Source organism: Alosa sapidissima, chromosome 24 (assembly GCF_018492685.1).
Source record: "Alosa sapidissima isolate fAloSap1 chromosome 24, fAloSap1.pri, whole genome shotgun sequence".
Taxonomy (NCBI): domain Eukaryota; kingdom Metazoa; phylum Chordata; class Actinopteri; order Clupeiformes; family Clupeidae; genus Alosa; species Alosa sapidissima.
The window spans coordinates 21,734,585-21,757,084 of NC_055980.1; the positions used below are offsets into that span (position 1 = coordinate 21,734,585).

At 43.4% G+C, this 22,500-nt stretch overlaps 3 protein-coding genes across 12 annotated transcripts in view; all 3 read right to left on the reverse strand.

Annotated features, from left to right (window-relative positions):
- Positions 1-1,492: 1,492 nt before the first annotated feature.
- Positions 1,493-4,529, reverse strand: LOC121700656 (cytochrome P450 26A1). The gene is made up of 7 exons (XM_042083781.1): positions 4,252-4,529; positions 3,847-4,071; positions 3,462-3,743; positions 3,173-3,322; positions 2,892-3,026; positions 2,492-2,644; positions 1,493-2,200 (listed from the first exon to the last, which is right to left on the reverse strand). The coding sequence occupies exons 1-7, from the start codon at positions 4,438-4,440 to the stop codon at positions 1,862-1,864; spliced, it is 1,473 nt and encodes a 490-aa protein (XP_041939715.1). The 5' UTR covers positions 4,441-4,529; the 3' UTR covers positions 1,493-1,861.
- Positions 4,530-8,153: 3,624 nt separating this feature from the next.
- On the reverse strand, positions 8,154-12,526 carry LOC121700746 (cytochrome P450 26B1-like). The gene is made up of 6 exons (XM_042083945.1): positions 12,323-12,526; positions 11,804-12,028; positions 11,436-11,711; positions 11,131-11,283; positions 10,583-10,999; positions 8,154-8,961 (listed from the first exon to the last, which is right to left on the reverse strand). Exons 1-6 carry the CDS (start codon positions 12,524-12,526, stop codon positions 8,617-8,619), a joined length of 1,620 nt encoding a protein of 539 aa, XP_041939879.1. The 3' UTR covers positions 8,154-8,616.
- Positions 12,527-15,322: 2,796 nt separating this feature from the next.
- Positions 15,323-22,500, reverse strand: part of exoc6 (exocyst complex component 6) — a 60,601-nt gene continuing 53,423 nt past the window's right edge. For 6 of the 10 annotated variants that reach the window (XM_042081957.1, XM_042081956.1, XM_042081962.1 and 3 more), the window contains 4 exons: positions 21,512-21,585; positions 16,474-16,586; positions 15,977-15,988; positions 15,323-15,519 (listed from right to left, as the gene is read on the reverse strand). In XM_042081957.1, coding sequence (XP_041937891.1) covers positions 15,387-15,519; positions 15,977-15,988; positions 16,474-16,586; positions 21,512-21,585 — 332 coding nt within the window. In that variant the 3' untranslated portion in view covers positions 15,323-15,386. The remainder of the gene's footprint in view (positions 15,520-15,976; positions 15,989-16,473; positions 16,587-21,511; positions 21,586-22,500) is intronic. The other 4 variants (XM_042081960.1, XM_042081964.1, XM_042081963.1 and 1 more) reach the window with 1 other exon arrangement.

The following is a 22,500-nucleotide window of genomic DNA, read 5'->3' on the forward strand; positions in this document are numbered from 1 at the left end:
TGAATGAATCCACATTCACACACCATTTTTAAATTTTTATGATGGACAGGAGACCAAATCTGCCTCAAATCTCCTGATAAGTCCCAGATAAATATCAGATTAATGATCCTTTCCACCCTCTATACTCATTCCTCACACTCCTCCCCTCTGGTATCAGATATAGATAAAACACGCTTTGGTAAAATTTTCATCCTCTCTCACACCTGTCTGTCTGTCTCTATTTGCGAAGTTTTTGTCTGTGTAATTTGTATGTGTACCTTTTCTTCTTGTTATTTATTAAATGTGTGTACAGACTGTGACCACAAATGTGCCCCTGGGGACAATAAAGTATGAATCTGAGTCTGAGTCTGAATGATACATCTCAGTTAAAAAGACATTTCAGGACACTTGGGCCTAAGAGCACGTTTCGACCCTTCACGTCTGTGCTTAACTCGTCATGGTGCTACCCCCTCGACTCCGACTCCCACAGTATGAGCACGTTCAGGCTTCACATAGTTTTGCACCATGCATGGTTCTGAGTCCGGATTCTGTAGGGTACTATAGACTCAGATTCTGTCCTCAGATTCACCAGAATCGCTCATCAACCTCCTAGACACAAACAGACACACTCACACAAACACACACACATGCGCACACACACACACACACCAACCACAACCAATCTAGCAGATCATGTGCTTGGGTGTATTCCCTCCTCCCCTAAGCTGTTCTGTGTCCTGTGTAGTTCTGCCCTCACCTTATTCAAGATGTGCTGCTTTCGAAAGGGGTCTTTGATGAGTTTTAGCGTCCATCCCTCTCCGTCTCAGAGGGAGGTTTGGCCCCTTTCTGCAGTAGTGGACTCAAAGGCAGCCTCAGCTTCATAAACCTCCAGCTAGAGCTCCCAGGCAGCTATGGTGCATGGGGGGTCATGAACATGTCCCCAGAGTGTAGCACTGTAGCTGCCTTTCAGCTCTAGCTGTTGGCTGCGGCAACTCAAGCCAGGTAGAAACAGATTGTTTTCGGGGTTTTTTCGTACCGAGAGTACTTGGTGGACTTAAGTGGAGATCTATGTGAAAAAAATCGCCGTAATTCAAGTGAATGTACTTTACTGCTCCCAATCATCTGCCTGGATCTATGCCCTGCAGTGTCCTTGATTAGATTATGCTCATGTTTATGCAGACCATTCATTTAGATAACACCGATTACTTTGGAGACTATTTGTTTGTGTTCAGGTTTGTTGACATATTTGTTCACAGCGATCATTTCAAACTACTTCAGCTGCGAGGGTTAAGGCTCTGTGCGTCTGTGATGGAAGTTTATTTCCAAGATCCAGTCTGAAAGATCATAGTTTATTTTCCTGTATATAAAACCAAGGTGATCTCTTTAGGAATTGAGGGAATGTAGACTTTGCCAAAACCTGCATGAATGAAACTGCTTTGATTTCACTCTACTAATATATACACTTTGGTTTTGGTGGTTGTGTTTGTCAGGTTCTAGGAGGCATAACCCACACTTCAGTGTAAATTGTTGTTTTTATTAAATAAAGCCCATACAATAAAGTCTCATTTAAATAAGTTCCATACAAAAAGCAAACACTATATAAAATGGCTACATTACAAATATACATCACAGACTCCTGAGAAAAGAATTCAAGTTGTCCATGAAAAGAGTGCCCTTTGTTTAAAAAATATGTTGTTTTATATATTTATATATACACATACATACATACATCTATCTGTATTAACAAAAATCATATACATATAGGATGTTAAATACCCAGCAATTTCATCTAAAACATTTTAAATATGTCTATATGTACATCTTCCATGCTAATTGGCTATATACAGATTTTTGAGGGGTGGGGTGGAAGAGTTGGAGGGTATTAATTTCTAATGTAACTACTGAATCGGGTGGGGAGATTGTCCACAGGATATACTGTCGGTGCAGTTTTCATGGTTGGGGGTCCGTTTGACAGAGTCCAGTTACATTGCTGCGTGAGCTCAATGAGGAACGTTTTGAGTAGCACCTTAGCAAACTCCTTCCCCACGCACATGCGCGAGCCTCCTCCGAACGGGATGTAGTTGAACCGCGAGGAGTCCTCGGAGGCCTTGGACATGAAGCGCTCTGGACGGAAGTCCTCCTTGTTGGGGAAGATGTCGGCGACGTCGTGGGTGTCACAGATGCTGTAGATGACATTCCAGCCCTTGGGAATCTGGTAGCCCTGTGGAGTAGAGGAGAGAGAGAGAGAGAGAGAGAGAGAGAGAGAGGTCAGTTAAAAGGTTTGGAGGTTAAATTGTAGCCTGAAACGTAACTGCAGTTTTCTGAAAACTCTTGACATACCCCAAACTGATTTCACCCAGAAGCAAACTTGATGACCCAAACAGATGTCAAATCATATGCCTTCAATTTTCTCTAGAATTTCTAACAAAACTAAGATGTGCTGGGCTCTCGACTCCCACCCCCCCAGTTCAAACCCCATATTTAACGAAGAAATGACAAAGATAAGACTTACGTTAAGTTCAAATGTCTTGAGGGCTACCCGGAAGCCCCCGGGGACTGGAGGGTTGATGCGGAGCGTCTCCTTGATCACACAGCCAGTGTACTTCAGCTGCTCCAGGAGCTCCATACTTGGAGTCTTTCCCTCGGAGTACATCCCAGCCTCCTCCTGTAATGCACAAAACAAAACTTTGGGTTAGGCGACAGGTTCTTCAGTCAGGCTCTGGTCATGTGATCTATGAATTAAATTAGCCTCCCCTTGATAAAGAATCAAAGTGATTACACCATAATTAGTACACCAATTAAATGCATTTAAACGGAGTTTGTTGAATAATAATAATAATAATAATAATAATAATAATAATAATAATAATAGAAAATGAGAAATGGTAAAAAATGTCTAGGCTGTAGCTCACCTTCTCATGCAGTTCCTCACGCACTTTCTGAACCACTTCTGGATGCAACCCAAGAAACATCACCAGGGAAGTTGCTGTGCTGGCAGTGGTCTCATGCCCTCCAAATAGCAATTCTGTAGCAGCCTCCTTTATTGCCTGGGGAAAACAAATGTATTCAGCATTCATTAACACACTGTGCTGTACTTTCCTTTTAAAGCATATGTCAACTGTTAGCTCTTGGATGTCTGAATGGAGGTAGCATAGGAGTAAAAAATAACACATGGCACAGTTGAGACTTTTACCTGCATACTGAAGGGCTCTTCACATTTTCTGCTGTTTTCAATCAGTAACTGAAGGGCATCTTTGTGCTGGCGCTCAGAGTCCTCCTCTTGGAGTTTCTTTTGAATGTTCTCTTCGATTTTGGAGTGGATAAAATTTCGGGCTTTCAGTCCCTACAAAGACAACATAATCCCAAAGTCAGCGCAACAAGTCTATATTTTGAAACCTTTCCAGACAGTTTCCAAACAGTTATTTTAAAAATTATTATTACTATTAATTAACAAACAAAAAAAAAAAGGTCACGTTACTCACCCGATAAAGGCCACTGAAAGGAACGTCAATTGGGAGAGAAAACAGATTCTTAATCATTTCCTCGAACGCCTCGACCAGCTGCTGCTCGTCTGTCTTGATTTGATCAGGCTCGAAACCGAGAAGGATCCTCATTGCGATGCGGAACATGAGTCGCTTCATCTCGGGGTAAACGAGCACACACGCGTCGCGCTGGAGCCAGTCCTTCAGGGCGCTCCTCACCTCCTCCTGGATAACTGGGATATAGTGCTCGAGCGCTTCCCGGGAGAATGCCTTCATAATCGCCTGCGAAATGCGGAGTTTATGGATTAATTTCACCTTCACTTAAATTATATGCAATCGATATGAAGGGACAGTAGTGTTACAAGACACAGCAATATTTTCTTACCCTTTTCTTGTTCTTGTGCTGGGATCCGTGGACATTAGAAAGAGTATCTGAGCCCAAGATGGTCCTCACGGAGGCGGGCCACTGGACAGCAACAAGTTTGTTTTCGCCCAACAGAATTTGCCTCACGTTGTCAGCACCCAGTACGCGTACAGTAGGATTGCCGAATAGGTGAGTTTTGTAGATATATCCATATTTCTGGCGTTTCATCCTCAAGAATTTTCTCCTCTGAAGTCAGAAGAAAGATACGTGTTATGCGCATGGATTAAGGACTGGTTTACTGATTAAGGACAACTGTTTTAAAACAAATAGGCTACTCGACGATCAAAAGTTTTAGCTAGTTGTCCGATTACGTTTTAGATTCTTATAAAAGGAGAAATGACTTAAAGGAACAGAGCCGGGACATACCTGAAGAATCAGTTGAAGTGTCTCTCCAATGAACGGCATACCCATGGTACCTGGAGGAAGGGGACGTGGGCAACTGGAGTCGCGTCCACGGATCATGAACATCTCCCACAATTTCACCGCTACTAAAAATAGCAGAACTGGAAGCACTAGAGTGCAAAGGAAAGTTACAGCCAGAGAATAGAAACCCATGATGGATTTTCTGAAGGAATCGCAGCCAAAAAAACAGGAGCAGTGTTTACGCACAAGTGAAATGTCTCTGTGTTTATACGCCCTTTATATACGCCGCGTCTCAGCCTCCTTTTACCTTGTGCGGATAAATTAGTTCACACAAAGTTCATCTTTAATTGCGGTGTCATCTCGCCCCGCCCACACAGGGCAGAAGCCGCTCTAAACCCTGAGCCATTTGTTACAGGCGCATTTTAATACTACCTCCTGTTGAAACTTAGACAATCCGAGGATTTAACTTTGAAAAGGTGTTAATTCCCCGACACAATGGGAAGCACCCAAGGTTCTTTGTCGAGAATATTCGGTAGTTTACACTCATTACTTCGTCTTAAGCGCTGTCTGCAGTGCTTGGGCGGGTTTAATTGAGTTGCATTTAAACTATTTAAATCCTATGTTTACCTGAAACATAATCCCCGTTCAATTTAACTCATCGCCATCGATGAAAGCAAATCAGATAGCCAAATGGAAATATCTTGCTTTATATCTTATTCTGTGACGCAAAATATGTTATTTTATATAATCGTTATATTCGTGGGAAAAGTTGGAGCAAGTTTCTGGAATTGACTATGGACAACTGGCACCGTTCAGTGTTTCTAATCAAATCCCAGACTTTAACCTCGTTCCTAACTACCTCGCATTTACTGCCTTCCCGTGTAACTAATGACAGCGGATCCGAGCGTGGAGGGACTCACCGACATAAAAAATATGATCGCTAGCTTGCGGCGGGTTCAAACTTGGGTCAGCTTAAGAAGTGACAGAGCGAAGCAAGGTTACCGGTACACCAGAAGTAAACACCATGAACCACCCACCGCATTGAGAATTACTTTTTTACGACAGCCATAACGTGGAAAAAGGGCAGGCCGGGTAGTCAGTCAAGGAAGAGACAGAATGGCTCCAAATTTTACAGCAACGCATTATGGATTTCCCGTTTCTCATTCTTTGATGTGTCCCACTTTGCTGAGGGAGCGCTTGCCCTGCGTTTCACCTTTGATTCTTTGTGAGGACCACGGGTGAAGACAGAGAGAAGTCATGCATTTGACATCCACGTTGGGCAGCTTCGCAGGCTTCATTCATTTAATGCCATTGACTCGGATCACATTTTTACGCACCCGCTGTAATACTTTGCTGTTAACACTTGCATAACCGAATCGAATAGCCGACCCAGAGTGAGCCGTCTAACTGTGCCATCTTCGTGAATGTATGTAATTACGCGCTTCCATGGCTGTTAATCGTAAACAATGTAAAACAGCTGAACTGTATCAACGCAGTTCGTACTGCTGCGCCACAAAGATGCTACCTGAAGTTCAAGTGTAGTTCATTCTCACTGTACACCTATATGGAATGAAGTATTAGCCTTATACGCGCTGCATCATCGTAGAAAACCTATACCGTTTTTTAATTGATCGTTATTATAGCCCAATGCTCCCAACCAGCTGTGACCATGTGTTGAAATTGCATTCTCTTTAGAAATAGAAAATAAATAAACAAATGCGCATTCTACTTGGGCCAATTATAGTCAGACACCAATTACAGATGAATCCGGTTAGGCTAAAACATCAGTATAGAAGTGTCAATTACTAGAGCAATAGGCTACTTCACATTGTGTGACGTGTGGTAGGAATTTCATAACACTTTATTTTGCGTAGCACTATTGTGTTTACTTCCTGTTAGAATAATGCATGCATTTTATTAACTCTTGCCGGTTTTAACCATTGAATCATCACATCTAACTTAGTATTTTTTGATAACTTAAAATTCGCCACCCAAGCAGTTGCCGACGCGTTCACATTTTTCAAGTCACCAGAATCTTTTTTGTGCGACGTGGTTTGTACAGAGAGCACGGATCGTTAACGGTGTCGTGCTGGAGGCTTCTGCAATTCCCCAAGGGCTCTTCCCCACGTTCCCAAGCGCTGACCCGCGCGTGACCTACAACACGGACCCTGACATCTCGGTGAACTCTAGCGCAAAGCTCGCCAAGTTCACTGTCCATCAAATAACGAGATACGGGAGCCTAAGAGGCAGTAATTACAGCAGCGAGGCTTTATTATCCGCACTGTGATCCATTCACTGGCTGTCAATCACACAAATCAAATAAAGGAGATAATTAAAAACACTTACAGTAATCTGGTAATTGGGTCAAGTGATGAACAGCCCGTTGAGTTGTATGCAAAGAAACTTTAATTGGAGTTGTTGACGGGGGCGCTTGAATATTTTTATCACAACAAAAAAATGTTAACCATATTATTCTTGGATAGCAAACACGATGAATTGACAGGCCATAAAGCAACTGATAATGAGATTATTACATTTGCTCACAAAGCTGTAACAGCGTTTTAATGACTTCCCAAAGGAAATTCCGCGTTCTCCACTCAGGTAATTTTCACTTTCTCAGGCACACTAAAAAAAATCCAACATATTCCTTTGTTAGTTCACCCACTGCGACACGTGGCACGAACGAATGGCGTATTTATATGGAGATATGGCGCGGACGGATTTGATTTATGAGTTTACATGACACATAGCCCCTGTGTACGTAGTCTGAACTGTTGGCTCCGCGGGAGGGGGTCAGAAGGGTGTAGCTGAGCGGTTCACGGGAGGGTCAACGCGCAGAGTGCCTAGGTGCAACCCTTTCGAAGGGCTTGCTCTCTGCGCTCTGTATGGAGTAATCTTATTGAACGAGGGCTCCTTTTTTATGCATGTCATAAGTCTTAAGAGCAATTACCTCCTAATTGTTTGTCAAACGTGTTGATTAAATGCTGCTCAACAGCTGACCACCTCTTACAATGAATAACCATATGCTAGTGTCATTATAGACACCTCACAAAAGGATCTGGCGTAAGAGTGTGTAACAGACGCAGTTGCAGTGGTATAGCGAAGCGCCTGTCTGCATGAAACGCACCAAGAAGAGCACCCCTTAGCTGCGGAAAAGCGTAGCTCCGAGGCAAGAGAACTTATCTGGCGTTTTCTCCTGCAATTATGGAGACATGGAAATCATTTTGGAAGCATGCGTCATTGATTTAAATCACTGGTTTACTCACCTGTCAGTCAATGATCTGTGTGGATCACCAGCACTCACCAGCCGTCTTAAACTGACACGTAACAGCACTCACTGATGCACTTATTCTTACTGTACTCTACCGTTTTTTAAATTGTCCTAAAATTGTTGAGAATTGCTTTAAAACTTAAACTGTTTACCATGTTGTTAGTCGCTTTGGCTAAAAATGCGTCAGCCAAATGTAATTTAATGTAAAAATTATATCACAGCACATGGGAATTGATTTGTTTGTATTGGCTTGTCATTTATTCACGCATCATTAACTCAGACCTCACTTGAATACATAGAAGAAACCAACAATTAAATAAAGGCCATTAAAAAGTCATAGATCATGTTTGTTGTCTTTAAAGATTTTCAATGCAGTACAGATCAACTAAACTATCCCTCTTTAATGGAGGACATATTAACAAATATACACCTTTGTCACACTAATTTGGTAAATATACCCTGGTACTGTTGTGTAATAAAACTTGCTATAAAAATGTATGAATGTCTAAATCTGAATTTAAAAAATGAATACAAACATATATATATATATATATATATATATATATATATATATATATATATATATATATATATATACACACACTTTATACAATGTAGAAAGAGCTCTGTTTATACAAATCTTTGAGGTCACACATTTCTTTAAAGCCGTGCCACTTTCTTGTTCCATCTTTTATCCTCCTCATTTTCTGTCTGTTCAACTTTCTCCTTTCTATCTACCTTGTCTGGCCCTTCTTAAAGACATCTTCTCCCAAAAGTTATACATTCTCCGTTCCCTCATATGACAGATTGGGCCTCTTAAGCTAAACCCATGTTTGTATCTAAAGTTGAGCAGCTCTACACACCACATACTGTCTGACTGGATATACAGAACTCCAAGCATCTGCACTCTCAGCTGTGTCAGACATCATTTCCTTGATATGTTTGCCATACAGAAACAGTGATAGAGATCTCATGTAGAGTTAGACTTGTACGTTTGCTCATTGTATGCTGTCACAGGCCACAGCCACCCAGACAATAAATGTGTGGTCGTAATTAGTGGAAACCCCTGAACAAAATCTGGACTGAAAGTTGAAGTCTCAGGGATGCTTGTAGTTGAAGTGGACGTGGAGTCCGCTGACCGGGTGGACGACGGGAACTGTCTGCATCCTCGGTGGCTTCGTGGTGGCCATTCTCCACTCGGTGGTGGCCAGCAGCTCGGTGGCCAGAGTCTTGATGATCACCTGGGCCAGCTCCTTGCCCACACAGCCCCTCACCCCGCCGCCGAAGGGCACGTAGCTGAAGCGGCCCCCCTTGGCCACCTCGTCCCGCTCCGGCCCGAAGCGCTCGGGGTCGAACTGCTCTGGGCACTGGTAAACGGGAGCGGTCTCATGGGTGTCTCTGATGCTGTACATGACACTCCACCCTTTGGGAATCTGGCATCCCTGGAAAACAGGAAATGATGTTGCTAAATTTAAAAAAAAAAAAATATATATATATATATATATATATATATATATTAAATGTTTATATAATAAGGGACTCATATGTAGCCTAGGTGAACCTAGATGAAGCTGTTAGTGCATATCAGTTTTCTCTGCAGGTCTGTCTAGCAATCCTCTCATTTGAGCTGATTTCTAAATCACCAAAAATCCAGGAACCAATCAAAACCGCTTATTCAGTATGGGTGAGCTTTGTACATTGACAGACAGAGGAGGATGGTTGGCACAGCCAATGGGTGCACTGGCGTTTTAAATTGCCATGGATGTGTATTTTCTTTGAAAGTGAGTAAACAATTGCATTCTCAAAGCTTAATTTAAAAGAAAGATGTGCCTGCTGTACTTCTTTAAGCATTCCGTTTAGTTTTATTTCACTGCTGGTGATGCCCCTTGGAAATTGGAGAACCAAGAATTGCCAGACCTCATAAGTATAAGTATATATATTCATTATAAGTGTGTGTATGTGTATATATATATATATATATATATATATATATATATATATATATATATATATATATATATATATATATATATATCATTTGAGAATAGGTCTGGTGTGAGTAAGGCCTGGCACACAATCCTGGAATCCTCTTGATGGATGTATGTATGAGCATTATTAGCACTATTTGTTTGTTGTAAGCTTTATAAGTACACATTTGGAGCCATGTTTTTCTGCAGCATTTGGGTGAACAGAAATTCTACTGACACCTTGATATCTGAGATGGCTGACTGAGATATGTCTGTTTGCAAACAATGGAGATGGGAGATAACAGAACTTGACGAGGCTTCAAATATAGTTACTGGACTTGGCATCATGATCAATGTCAGAATGTCACTTTTCATGCCAGTAAACGATAAGGATGAATTACCAGGGTGGAATGTGAAACAGCTATAGACAAATGTCATGGGAAGTGATAGTGACAGCCAATGGATGACTCATGTTGACATTACACCTTCCAGAGTCCAAAAGTCACTGTACACCGTTGCGCATTCCAGAAGAGAAGTGACGACAAACAGTGTCCTGGAATTACGCCAAAGGTTCTCATTTGTATAGCGCACAAGGCGCTTTGCAATGCCTTAATACCTTCACGCACGGTCTTATGCTAATTTATTACTGTGCAAAATCATGTTACTGATTTAATACCACGCCGTTCCATGTTACACGCAAACGCGTTTGGGTCAGCGCACAGATGTTCTCAATTTCTCAGTACACGAATGCCTTTAAAATCACACAATTTCCATGAAAGTAGCTACTACATTTAAAGTCACCCTGTCTGTCATGTCCCTCTAGATATTACGAAAAGCTACAAATTATTCAACTGATTAGTGCTTCATTGTGTGTCAATAAATTGGCAAATGATGTCTGTTTTTGATGCTGATTTTCCACAGCCACACGTTGCGCGCGTTGCAGATTCAATTTAGTGCCTGAAGCGTAATAAACTGGGGTACTATAAAATGATAAAGTGTGATAAGAGTCTTCATGTCCTACAAACATTGGTGTGGTCGGTGTTATAGTGGGTTTTCTTAATGGAAGTCTTTACAAGGCTTGTTTTGTCATACTTACATCTAATTCAAATGTCTTCAAAACGGTCCTGTAACCGCCTGAAACAGGTGGGAAAAGTCGGAGTACTTCTTTTACGACACAGTCTAAATATTGCATCCGGCTTAGTTTTTCCAAGGTCAGGTGAGGTAGATGATAGCTGGATCCGACTTTCCCGTTGTGTAATTGAGCAATGGGAGTAGCATTTCTATTATCTACGGGGACCGCCTCTAATTCTCTACTCCTACTTGTTTCCACTGAGTTTTCTGGTGACAGGCGGGGGGCACTTGTTCTGTTTATAGCGTGCCCAAGTTCCGACGACTCAATTTCCCCCCTGGATTTCAGAGCAACAGAGGGATGCAGAAGCAAGAGCAGGATGAGTGACGTGGAGGCGCTGGCCGTGGTGGCGTGTGCTGCGAAAATGAGTTCTACTGCAGTCTCCTGAGTGAGTGAGAGAGAGAGAGAGAAAGAGAGAGAGAATGAATGAATGAACGAACGAACGATCGAATGAACACGCTCCCTGATAACGCAAGAGTCGCAAAATACACATTACAGCAAAAATGAAAAAATACCTTCAGTTCCTGGAGAGTTATATCAAAGTGGTTTTCTTTGGCACTGCTCAAAATGTAATCGAAAGCGTCGTTATATCCACTCCATTGTTTCTGGAGCTTGTCCTCAATCATTTTCTCTATAACGTTATGGAGGATGTCTCTGGCTTTCATACCCTTCAATGAAAGATACAGTGCACAATCAAAAAATATGTATGCTGTGAGAGAAATTAAAACGAATGTGTAACGCAAAGTAATTTAACCGCTACACACGCGTGCCTCTGTGCGTCACGTTCCAATGTTAGTAGGAAATAGTTTTATTTACTCACTTTACGGAGGCCACTGAAAGATACATCAATGGGAAGGGAGAACAGATTGTCTGTGAGTTGCTCAAATGTTTTCGAGAGGTAATCCATTTGGGCGTCTGGAGCATCCAACCCCAGAAGCACCTGCACCGCGATACGGAATGTGAGTGCCTTGGCCGCGGCGTAGACATCAATAGATCCTGGTTCTGAACACCACTTGGCCACTTCTCTTTTGATGACATCTTGTAAGCGAGGAAGATACGTTTCAAACGCGACGTGACTGAACGCTTGTGCGAGGATCTGAGCGGAGAAGAAAACGCGAAAGGGTGAACATTTAAAACACTTCAACACGAATTCGTCACTGGTTATTCTTAATTGCTCAAACTTCTCACCTTTCGTTTTCGCTTGTGAAGCTCACCAACCGAGTTGGCCAAAGTGTTTGGACCCAGAATGATGCGTGTACTTTGTGGCCATTGCGTGCACACCAGGCTGTGTTCGCCCATTAAAATCTTACGAATGTTTTCCGCTCCGGTCACACGAATGACTGGTTTCCCCAGAAGATGCGTTTTAAAAACATTGCCATACTTCTCTCGCCGCGTCACATGAAAGTTTGAACCCTATAGAGAAATATGTAAAACGTTTGAGTTATATTAGTGCAGTAGAACATGAGTAATACAACCAGACTTGTGCGCAAGGATCACTTAATAGAGTACGCTATGCGCGCCTCTTCCCAAACATCTTTCCGATACCGAGGAATTTGACAGCTGATAAATTGACAGTTGGCTCATTGCTTCGTATGGCAACACTGCCAAGTCACAGCCTTCTTAGAAGACTGTGCAAATCACTTTAGAAAATATAACACATGCGTTAAAAGGCTACTGCGCGCGACTTTACGCACAGGGAAACGTTACCTGAAAAAGCCAGTCGAGAGTTTCCCCGACCACTGGCCACCCCATAGACCCCTTCGGGAGGGGCAAGTCACTGTCCCTGTCCCTGGTGATGGACCATCGCAGTGTCCATAGCTGCTGCGATATGGCAACAAGTAGCACAACTGACAGGATAGACGCGATTGCGGTGGCGAGGAAAGACAGGTTTCCTAGTTCAAACAGGTTCATCTTGGAGGTCTCAACCAGGCAGAATTGAAATAGTGAATATTATCCGTGTTTGGAGAAGACGGGACAGTAGGCAGTTGGCTTAAAATCTCTCACGTTGACCTTACAATGCCTGCAGATATACATTGCAAAATGGTTATCATCACCGTCAAAAAGCAAAAGTGAACATTTCTGGTAAAACCATGTATCACGTACCCTCCAAAACTAGCACCTGTGTGTGCACATATTTTATTATCCATCTTGCAAAAAAACCCAACAGCGTTGACTTACTGTGTATTGACGATTTTTTCCGCAAACAATATTCATCTGCCTGTCTCTTGACAGAGCAACAGATACATCGGAGAGGTCATGATCCTACTGCTCTTTATAAATAAGTTGACATTTATGATCCACCTTCGTTGGTGACGTAGGGTGTTTTGGGAAGAAGGCTCGTTAGGGTCGGAGTCAAGTTTGTTGCCATTCATTGTCACTAGGAAATTGAGAGCGACAGGGCGGTCTGTAGTTATTAAAGACTGAATGGGGAATTTATTAACACACTATCCACCGACAGACAGGCAAGGCTATCCACACACATGCATGCCATTCAGACGTTTACGCACGACTTCCACTCCTTTCGTGGAACTAATTGAGATGATCAGAGTTAATGTTCTCTATCAAATGTATGTATTTTCTGGCTGGTTAGATCCCTTTTTTCATTTTCATAATGGATAATACCAGCATGTACAAAGTTGGAGTTTGATTGGGAAAAAAATCACCACTATGTTAAAATTAGTCACACACACTAAGTTGGAGGTTCGTCGCTTTTTTGAGGCAAATTCCTGTTTTCATCGTGTTTGAGGAGATGCTAGGACGTTACAGGTCGCGCTGACGCAGTGATGCTGGCCAACCTGTTGCGCTTCTCATCGTTGTCCACCAAATAATATCAGCGAACTGAGACGCGGCTATAATCCCACACGCGCATAGCTTTTATGGTCGTGAACTCTCTTTTAAATGTAAAACACAAAGTCCTATCTGTGTGCTGTGACCATTGGAGTTATTGCTTCATTTAAGTGGATGTAGTTCACTACCTATAGTCTCAGCCGTTTTGGTAGGCTACAGCGCACCGACGCATTGTAGCACGATTATATCACGATGACAAAGAGCACACCAATAAAGTGATCACATTTTATTATATCACACAAATAAAAACAGATGGGATCTTGGGAATATAGCAGTCAGTGGGGGGTAGGGGCCAAGAGAGGGAGGAGGAATTATTGTAGGTTCATGGCAAGGGTGCAATACAGCCAGTAGCCGTTTTAAATGTCCCGGAGCGCTCTTACATCGCTGGCTTCACACAGGAATGTTGAAATGTTGAATGGATGAGTCATACTTGTTTCGGCTACGCGGAGACGACACTGGACCGTCTAGAGCCTTCCCCCTCATTGCATTCAGTGAACTTGTTCAATTTAAGTACAATTTCAAACTCTACTTACATATTTAGCATAGGGAGATGCGTTTACATAATCATCTCTTAAATTGCTGCAGAAGTCACTTTCTGCATTCCATTTTAATTTTTTAACAAAATAGGTGGTATATACAATGACATTTTAATTACACAAGCATCTATTTAAAATAATAATAATAAAAAAAGTCAAACTTAAATAATTCAGTGCAAAAAAAAATGCCTGTTGAAAGCAATTCAGAGCAGAACCCAATCGCACATTTGCGGAAGTGTCCTTTCCCTAGGCAAATCGATGCTTAAAGAGGCAGCCAACAGACTAGTTATTGCTCTTCGCCCTCCACTATAAGCATTGGCTTCTAAAGCATCACAACCCAAAACGATTCCATGTCACCCTGAGGCAAATTAAAAACCAAAGTAAAATTCTAAGTAGCATGTTGGGATGCCAGTACACCATTGATGTGAAATAAAACAGACCTTCTCAAAACGGTTCCTACTAGGATGAATTATATGTGAATTACACTTCAAAGTCCATTGTTCTTTTGAACAACGAAGAAAAAAAAAAAGCAACATCTTCATGCATTTTTGGCTTATCGAACGTATCAAAGCCGAATTAGTTTCAAGCCAGTCCAACAAGGAGGGGAACTGCTGTAGTGTTAAATATATACTGAAATATATTTACATTAAAAACTACATCTGGAGTGTGGTGTTCGTGTGTGTGTGTGTGTGTATGTATGAATGTGCAGCTGTATGTGTGTGTGTGCGTGTGTGTGTGTAAGAGAGAGACAGGGAGAGACACAGAGAGAGAGAGAGAGAGAGATAGAGAGCTCTGTTGGAAACTCAGTCTTGGTTGTAGGACTTCATCAATTCACCTCAGACTCTTTCCTCCAATTTTCCTCTCCTGCCAAGCCCACCATCACTGGTGGTGATACAATCATTATACTTTTACAATATACAACAGAACCAAACAAAAACGACAACAAAAACACAAACAATATATCTCTCAACCGTAAAAATACGATTTCTCCAAAAACAAAAAGAAAGAATAATGAAATGAAAAGGAATATTCTTCTCACTGCTCACAAAACAGCTTTTGTATGTGTGTGTTTTTTATTCTTCCCCTCAGCAAACTGTCTGTTTCTGGGTATTTTCTTCCAGCTCCTGCAACCCCACATTTTCCAACACAGGTTAGTTCCAGTCAGGTTAAAATAAAGTTTGTGAGCGTTGAGTAGAGGAGCGGAGGAGAATATTGGTGCGGGTTGTGGGCTCGGGGTGTGTGTGTGTGTGTGTGTGTGTGTGTGTGTGTGTGTGTGTGTGTGTGTGTGTGTGTGTGTGTGTGTGTGTGTGTGTGTGTGTGTGTGAGGGGGGTGATCGGTTTGTGTGTTTGTGGCAAGGCGGGGTGGTGACGAGGGGGGGGGGGGGGCCTTAAGAGTGTTGGGACATTCCATTGACCAAACTTCGCAGCTGCTTTACCACCGTCTCAATCAGCTTCTGTTTGTCCCGGTCGTTCTTGCGGAACTGGGAGAAGATGTTGTTCTTCTTACTGGTGTCCTTCATTCTGCAGCGAAGAAGGTGAAGAATGAAAGGGAGGGACAGAGAGGAATCAGAGGAAGACAAGACAGAAAGACAGGAGAGTTAGAATGAGAAAGCCAATCACTGTAGGCACCTCGGAAGGTAAATTTAAAGATGGAAAACAAAAAAAACAATTCTTAGGGACGGGTGGGAAAATATAATAAAACGCAACAATTATGGCATTCGCAAAGAAAGGAGATCTATAGGGGCAAAGGGTGAACCAGACAGGTTGCACCGAAAAAGTGTGGATGACGTCGAAACACGATATCGGTGGAGCACACATCGAGGCCAATGACCAGCAGCTCCACAAGTATGGATTTGTACACTCGATGATAACTCGATGAGATGAGATGAGATGTCTGTGTGTGTGTGTGTGTGTGTGTGTGTGTGTGTGTGTGTGTGTGTGTGTGTGTGTGTGTGTGTGTGTGCGTGTGTGTACGTACCCCCTGTTGACTCTGCATTGAGTGAGCAGTAGAAAAGAAGGAAAAGACAGTTTTAGGTTTGAGAGGAGCAGACTTGCACCACTGTGAACCCTTCAGGTTATCCACCCCGATACAGTTCCCGTGGAGAATCATTTACAGTAATGCAAATTCATGTGTGATAGATTAATGATAGATTAATGATAGTATCTATTTACATTCACCCTAACCCATAATCTTGACCCAAACTACAACCCTGTACTAGTTTGACAATCTGTTTGTCGATATGTTGTCGACCTGTTTCTCAGTAGTTTGGTTACGATGACTTACAGGTCATATATAAATGGTGTAACTATACCTTTTTACTTTATTACTCTTAAACAGAAATGGTGTAACTATACCTTTCTACTTTATTACTCTTAAACAGAAATGGTGTAACTATACCTTTTTCCTTTACCCTTCTTGCTAGTATTTACACAGCATATACAATATATTACAGTGGCTGGCCAGTGGATACTAACTTCTCCAGGAGAGCGAGCGCTGTGGAGGGATTCACCCGCAGGTACTTAGAGGTGGGCTGCCCGTAGTCAGCCAGGTACGTGGACCAGTCCCACACCATGAACAGGTCCAAGAGCTGAGGGAGAGAGGAGCAGAAACCCTTTAGCACAACGACAATAAACAAACAAACAAGAAAAAATGGACAGCATGGAAATTTACGTTCTGAGGAAATGAAGCCTATTGTTGGTTAAATTAGTTTCTTTTGGTTTATGTGAACCCAAACGATATAAATGACTAGCCTGGGTGAACCAAAAAGTCAGAAGCCAATCACAACAGCTTATATGGCATGTGGCAGGCTTGACGGGAATGTTGGGAAATGAACGAACGTTCTAAAGAATATCTGGGTTCATTGAATTCAACATAGAATTTTAGAACCTTCAATTGTTGCGGAACAGAATCTTATGTTAGAATGTTCAAAAACCTACACCTTTAAGGGTTAAATGATGAGAGAAGCGTATGGCTCACAGTGTTGAAGGTGTCAGTGTTAAATAACACAGACATTTATTTTTTTTTACTCTTTGTTTACAAGAAAAAATGTGCTTGCTGTACATTCCCGAAAACCTTTTGAAAGAGTTTAATGTACCAAGTTTAATTTCACTGCTGGTTACGCCCCTTGGAAATTGAAAGTGAACGAAGGGTCCCCAGATTAATTCTAAATCTCAATTGAGATTTGAGAATCGGTGTGGTGTCAGCCAGGCTGACAAGTTACACAGTTTTGTAGAGAAATGATAATGATGTCCATGACACAGGCTGTTCTTCACAGTGGGAGCACAGGTGGACAGAGCACAGGGAGAGAGGCTGGACGACAGTCTAGAGTGGCGTGACCTCTTTCCGAACCTTTATACACACACGCACGCACACACACACACACAGGAGTTTGGTAGGACCGAGGCCGTGATTTTACAACGCTGGCAATAACGCACCACACTTCAGCTGCTGCTAGGCCGTAAGAAACACAGCTGAAGTGTATTATGCGAGTGTGTGTATGTGTGAGAGAGAGGGAGAAAAAGAGAGAGAGAATGTGTGTATGATTAAGAGTGTATAAGAGATTTAATGTGTGTGTGTGTGTGTGAGAGAGAGCATGTTTGAATGTGTGTGTGAGTGAAGGTTATGGGGGAGGAGATTTTTTTTTTTTTGGCAGAAGCACAGTGAGCAGGGGGTACTTAAAATGCAAAAGGGGTTTGGGTAAATCTCCTGGTGACCTTTGGTTAACCTGCTGGAAGGCTAATTCCACTCTACATATCAGCAGGAGCTAACGGTGCTAACACAAACCATTCATGGGGAACAGCCTACTAGCCACCAGAAAGCAGCAGTCAACGGAGCCATCAACCACCCAGGAGCTAACATTAACCCTTAGTAGATAATCACTGGCATGAGAGAGCTATGGTGATTAGCCTGTCTTGCAATCACTGGCAGTGAAGAACACAGACCAGCAGAAGCTAGCACTAATATAATGCCAAGGTTGGGGCCTCTTTTTTAATGATTAAAGAATTGGATAAAAGTGTCTGCTAAATATCAAAGCAACACAGATTCTCAACGGGGGGAATCGAACCTGGGTACCGATGCTATTGAAGCATCCATGATTCCACTCGATGGTACACTAGTCCAGTGTTTCTCAAAGTGTGGTCCGGGGAAAAGGTACCACAGGTAACCGCTTTTGAGGGCTAACCATACAGGTCAGAGGTGACTCATAAAAACATTATACAGCGGGTCCACAGAACACCTGACTACATTTTTGTTGCCGTTGTTTTTGGGTTAAATGGTGGCAAGAGAAGGGGATAAGTTTCCTCAGACAACCACCTTTCATCCCAAAACACAGGCCCCAATTTCCAGTCGTGGGGTGAGGGGTGAGTGGTGGGGGGGTGTGACCAAAGATTCCATTTAGATGCCATTCTTTTAAAAACACCTGGAGCATCCACCATCAGCACGGCCTTGCTCCAACAGTAGCCTGTTTGCTAAAAAACTCTCAAGATGACCTCGAACATTCTAGAAATGTTCTGTGTCAATAGTGACCCTCTCGTTCCGTAGGTAGCACTGACCCCAGAGGGCCAGAAGATCTCTGATGATATCAGTCGCTGCTGCCTGCCTGTTGTTCTGTCTCCCAGTGATGGGCGCCCTCAGTTGATGTTAATCCCCTCTAAATTGCATTCTTTGGCAGGGGCAGGGAGGCCTGAGCTGTCTTCTCAAAGATTCTTAGCTGAGTAGGGAAGAGGCTGGGAATGGGAATGGGTTGAAGTTGAGGTGCCCCTGTTCACAGTAGCTGAAGCTGTCAGCTTGTCATGACCTGGAGTCAGGCTTAACACTCCCGACCCCCCCCCCCCCCCCCCCCCACACACACACACACACTCCCCTTCCACTCCTCTCCTCTCAATGCTCCACCACTCGTCGCCTGTCAGTCATTCGAAAAACGAGGACCTGCCGTCTGACCCTGACTGATACTCCGCACCACACCCCACCCCTCTCCTTCCACTTCACAATAAAGACTCTTATAACCCCCCCCCCCCCAACTCACCTACCCCCACTTTATCTCTATTTTGTGCACATGCATTTAACCTGGACCATTCATACACAAGGCTTGAAAAAAACAAAAAACAAAAAGAAGAAACACCCAATAAAAAAGAGAGACCAATCCAGAAAAATTCCCACAGTCAACATCTGGCGTTCCTAAGGCAAGCGCTGGCTTGAACGTCTTTCCCGGGGTGGGGTGTTGAAACTTTACAGTGCTTCCCAACAAAAGGTTCAACTGTTTCATTAAAACGATATTCAGTGTCAATGACTATACCACACAGCAATGCTCTCTGTGTTTCACTCAGCCCAGAGGAATGAAGACGGCAGCCAAATTTGTTTAGATTCGTTTAGGTATTTGTTTAGGTATTTGTTTTAATGATAATGTGCTCTCGCTCCCGCAGGGGTCGTTGGCTTCAGTGGAGGATCTGACAGGAGTTTTAATAGTGCTGCACCCCGACAGCTGACGGGAGTATAAACATCACTCAGCTTTTAAAAATGGAGGATTTCAAAAAGTCAACTTTCACCTTCTCTCTAGATGGTGGGGCTCAGTCAACAGGAGAGTAGAGTTTAAAGGGAAGCGGTCCACAAAACAGGGCAATGACTTAAGTGTCATAACTAGTCAACACAAATAACAACAAATCAAAAATATCAAATGTTCCATTTCACAGTAACAACAAGATACAGCTAAAGCAGGAGATGGGCGATATCATCTAAATCAGTCTCTACCGCCACTTAGCCGCCATACCATAATATATCAGGTTGCAAGCTCACAAAAGGACCAAAGGGATCTCAGGATCCTGCAGGTCAACAGGCTTCCATTAGCGCACAGGTGATTGGCAGGGTCACCTGGGTCGCCTATGACCTCACGGGTCAGGACCCACTTCACGCAGGACCGCTCAGTCGGATCCATAACGCATGGAGCTACTGGCGGGAGGAGAGGGAGCCGGTTCCATGTCCCCCAGAGAGGAAGATCGGCTTCAATTGGTCTACTGACCCCATCTTAGGTCAGACTTCAAACAGGTCCATTATGGCGTTTCAGTCAATAGTAGTTCAGATGAACCAGAGATAAACAGACAATCGGAATCCCTCAGTTCAAACACTTAATTTTTCCATACCAATTAAGCGTCCTATACTTGTCCGGAGGGTAATCTTGCAAAGTAATTGTCCATGTGATGTAGGCCTATGGCAGTGGACTCTCTGCCAACATGTGAGGTATGAGCTACACCAGGCGCATAACTGAAGCGTTCCGTTCGCGTAGCGTCTGCTGCAACAATTAGCTGCCACTATAATCAACACCCACCCCTGACTCTCTCTCTCACTCGCTTCCTGTCAGTCTCCACTGTCCTATCATTAAAAGGCATAAAGCCCATAAAAAAAAATAAAAAAAAGATGCAGTCTGGTGTTTTTTTTTTCCGGTAACCAACACAGAAGACGCACAAAGGTGCACTGAGAATATTTCAAATTGTTCTTGTGATGAGAACTGGACGGCTCGGGTTTGCATCAACAAGGGCAAGAAACCACAGGCAAGCAGGCTTCCTGGTGACTTGATACTTCTAATCCAATATTACGGACGGTAAATCTCCACTGTTGGAGGACTTATTTACCGTAGGCTGTGAAAAACGATACATCACATGCCAGCACAAGGAAACCAAGAGAGAGCATCTGGTCGCATGTTTCATCATAGACACCTGCTGATGTACAAAAGTTAGAAAGATGCCACTGCAGTGGAATTAGAAGGTGTGTCTGTGAATATGTGTGTGTGTGTGTGTGCGCGCGCATGTGTATATGCCACGTGTACAGAATGTGTGTGTGTGTGTGTATGAGTCCATGTTTAAGTGCATTTGTTTAAGTATGTATGTGTGTAAATGTTTGTGTTTGCATGTGTGTCTATGCACAGGAGCGTGAAATCTGTGTGTGTGTGTGTGTGTGTGTGTGTGTGTGTGTGTGAGTGAGAGAGAGAGAGAGTGTGAGTGTGTGTTGACAGGCCGGAGCCCGGTCAGCTTGAGAGCTTGAGCTCCTGTAACAACTTACACACACACGCACACAAACACACACACAGACACACACACACACACACTTACACACACCCGCTCTGTGACCTCGCCCCTGTAACAACAAGCACCTCAGGCTTGGCTTAACAGGTCAGGCTCCAGTCAGCTCCAAATCAACCATCGGCTGGAGGATCAGTGGGGCAACCATGCGCACTCACTGACAGCCGCAACACCACCTCCACCACCACTCTACTGCCCCCTCACTGCCGGACCAACACTCTATTGCCCCCTCACTGCCGGACCAACACTCTATTGCCCCCTCACTGTCGAACAAACACAGAGCGCCTGGCCTGGCCTGGTCAGTCTGTCACCATCAGGTTGTGTGTGTGTGTGTGTGTGGGGAGAGAGACAGAAAGAGGTGATGGCTTATATAACGTTGACAGGGCCCAAATGATGAATGCGTGACAGAAGATTGACACACCTGAACGGAGCATTGACATACCTGTCGTAGGTCGATGAAGGCCAGCTGTAAGGTATCCCCCTGGAAACCGGGCACTGGCTCTGAGCTGGCAAACACTGTGAGAACACGAACACACAGCATGATAAATATGAATCATAGCACCATGGAGGTAATTCCTTTGAGCAAAGTAAAGCAATCTGACCTACGAAGAGTAGCACTACAAGTTAGCTACACTTCATCTGCCAAGTTTGGGTATTTGCGTGTATTTCACAGTTCCCCAAGTCAGACACTCTAAGGACACACACACACACACACACACACACACACACACACACACACACACACACACACACACACACACACACACACACACACACACACACACACACACACACACACACACACACACACACACACACAGGTTAGCACTCTGGACTTGTAAGCGGAGGGTTGCCGGTTCGAACCCCGACCAGTGGGCTGTGGCTGAAGTGCCCTTGAGCAAGGCACCTAACCCCTCAATGCTCCCCGAGCGCCGCCATTGTAGCAGGCAGCTCACTGCGCCGGGATTAGTGTGTGCTTCACCTCACTGTGTGTTCACTGTGTGCTGTTTGTGTTTCACTAATTCACCGATTGGGTTAAATGCAGAGACCAAATTTCCCTCACGGGATCAAAAAAGTATATATACTTACACACACACACACACTCTTTTTTTCTCTCACAGACACACACAATCACACATACATCCTCACCAGTATTTGTGTAAACAAACACACTCACACACACTAATTTGATTACACAAACAAACAACAAACAGATGTACACACACACATTGTTATAGCACTAAAAGGCGTAGTGTTACACGGTTTGTTTAGGATGACAAAACAAACACACTGGATAGGGAGAGAGCTGTGACATTCAGACGGAGTTGAGAACTACAGCATGTAGCACTACTTGAAACGCTGCCCTTACAGAAATCATCATTGGTTCTCAAACAGTAGTATACTCACTCACACACCCACACACTCTTTTCT

Coding starts and splice junctions, on each gene's coding strand:
- LOC121700656 (XM_042083781.1), bottom strand. CDS start 4,440: ATGGGTTTCTATTCTCTGGCTGTAACTTTCCTTTGCACTCTAGTGCTT. Junction 3,027..3,172: donor AAGAGCCCTTCAGTATGCAG/GTAAAAGTCTCA, acceptor TGTTTTCCCCAG/GCAATAAAGGAGGCTGCTAC. Junction 2,645..2,891: donor GTGAGGAACTGCATGAGAAG/GTGAGCTACAGC, acceptor TGTGCATTACAG/GAGGAGGCTGGGATGTACTC.
- LOC121700746 (XM_042083945.1), bottom strand. CDS start 12,526: ATGAACCTGTTTGAACTAGGAAACCTGTCTTTCCTCGCCACCGCAATC. Junction 11,712..11,803: donor TTCACAAGCGAAAACGAAAG/GTGAGAAGTTTG, acceptor TTCTCCGCTCAG/ATCCTCGCACAAGCGTTCAG. Junction 11,284..11,435: donor CTTTCAGTGGCCTCCGTAAA/GTGAGTAAATAA, acceptor CTTTCATTGAAG/GGTATGAAAGCCAGAGACAT.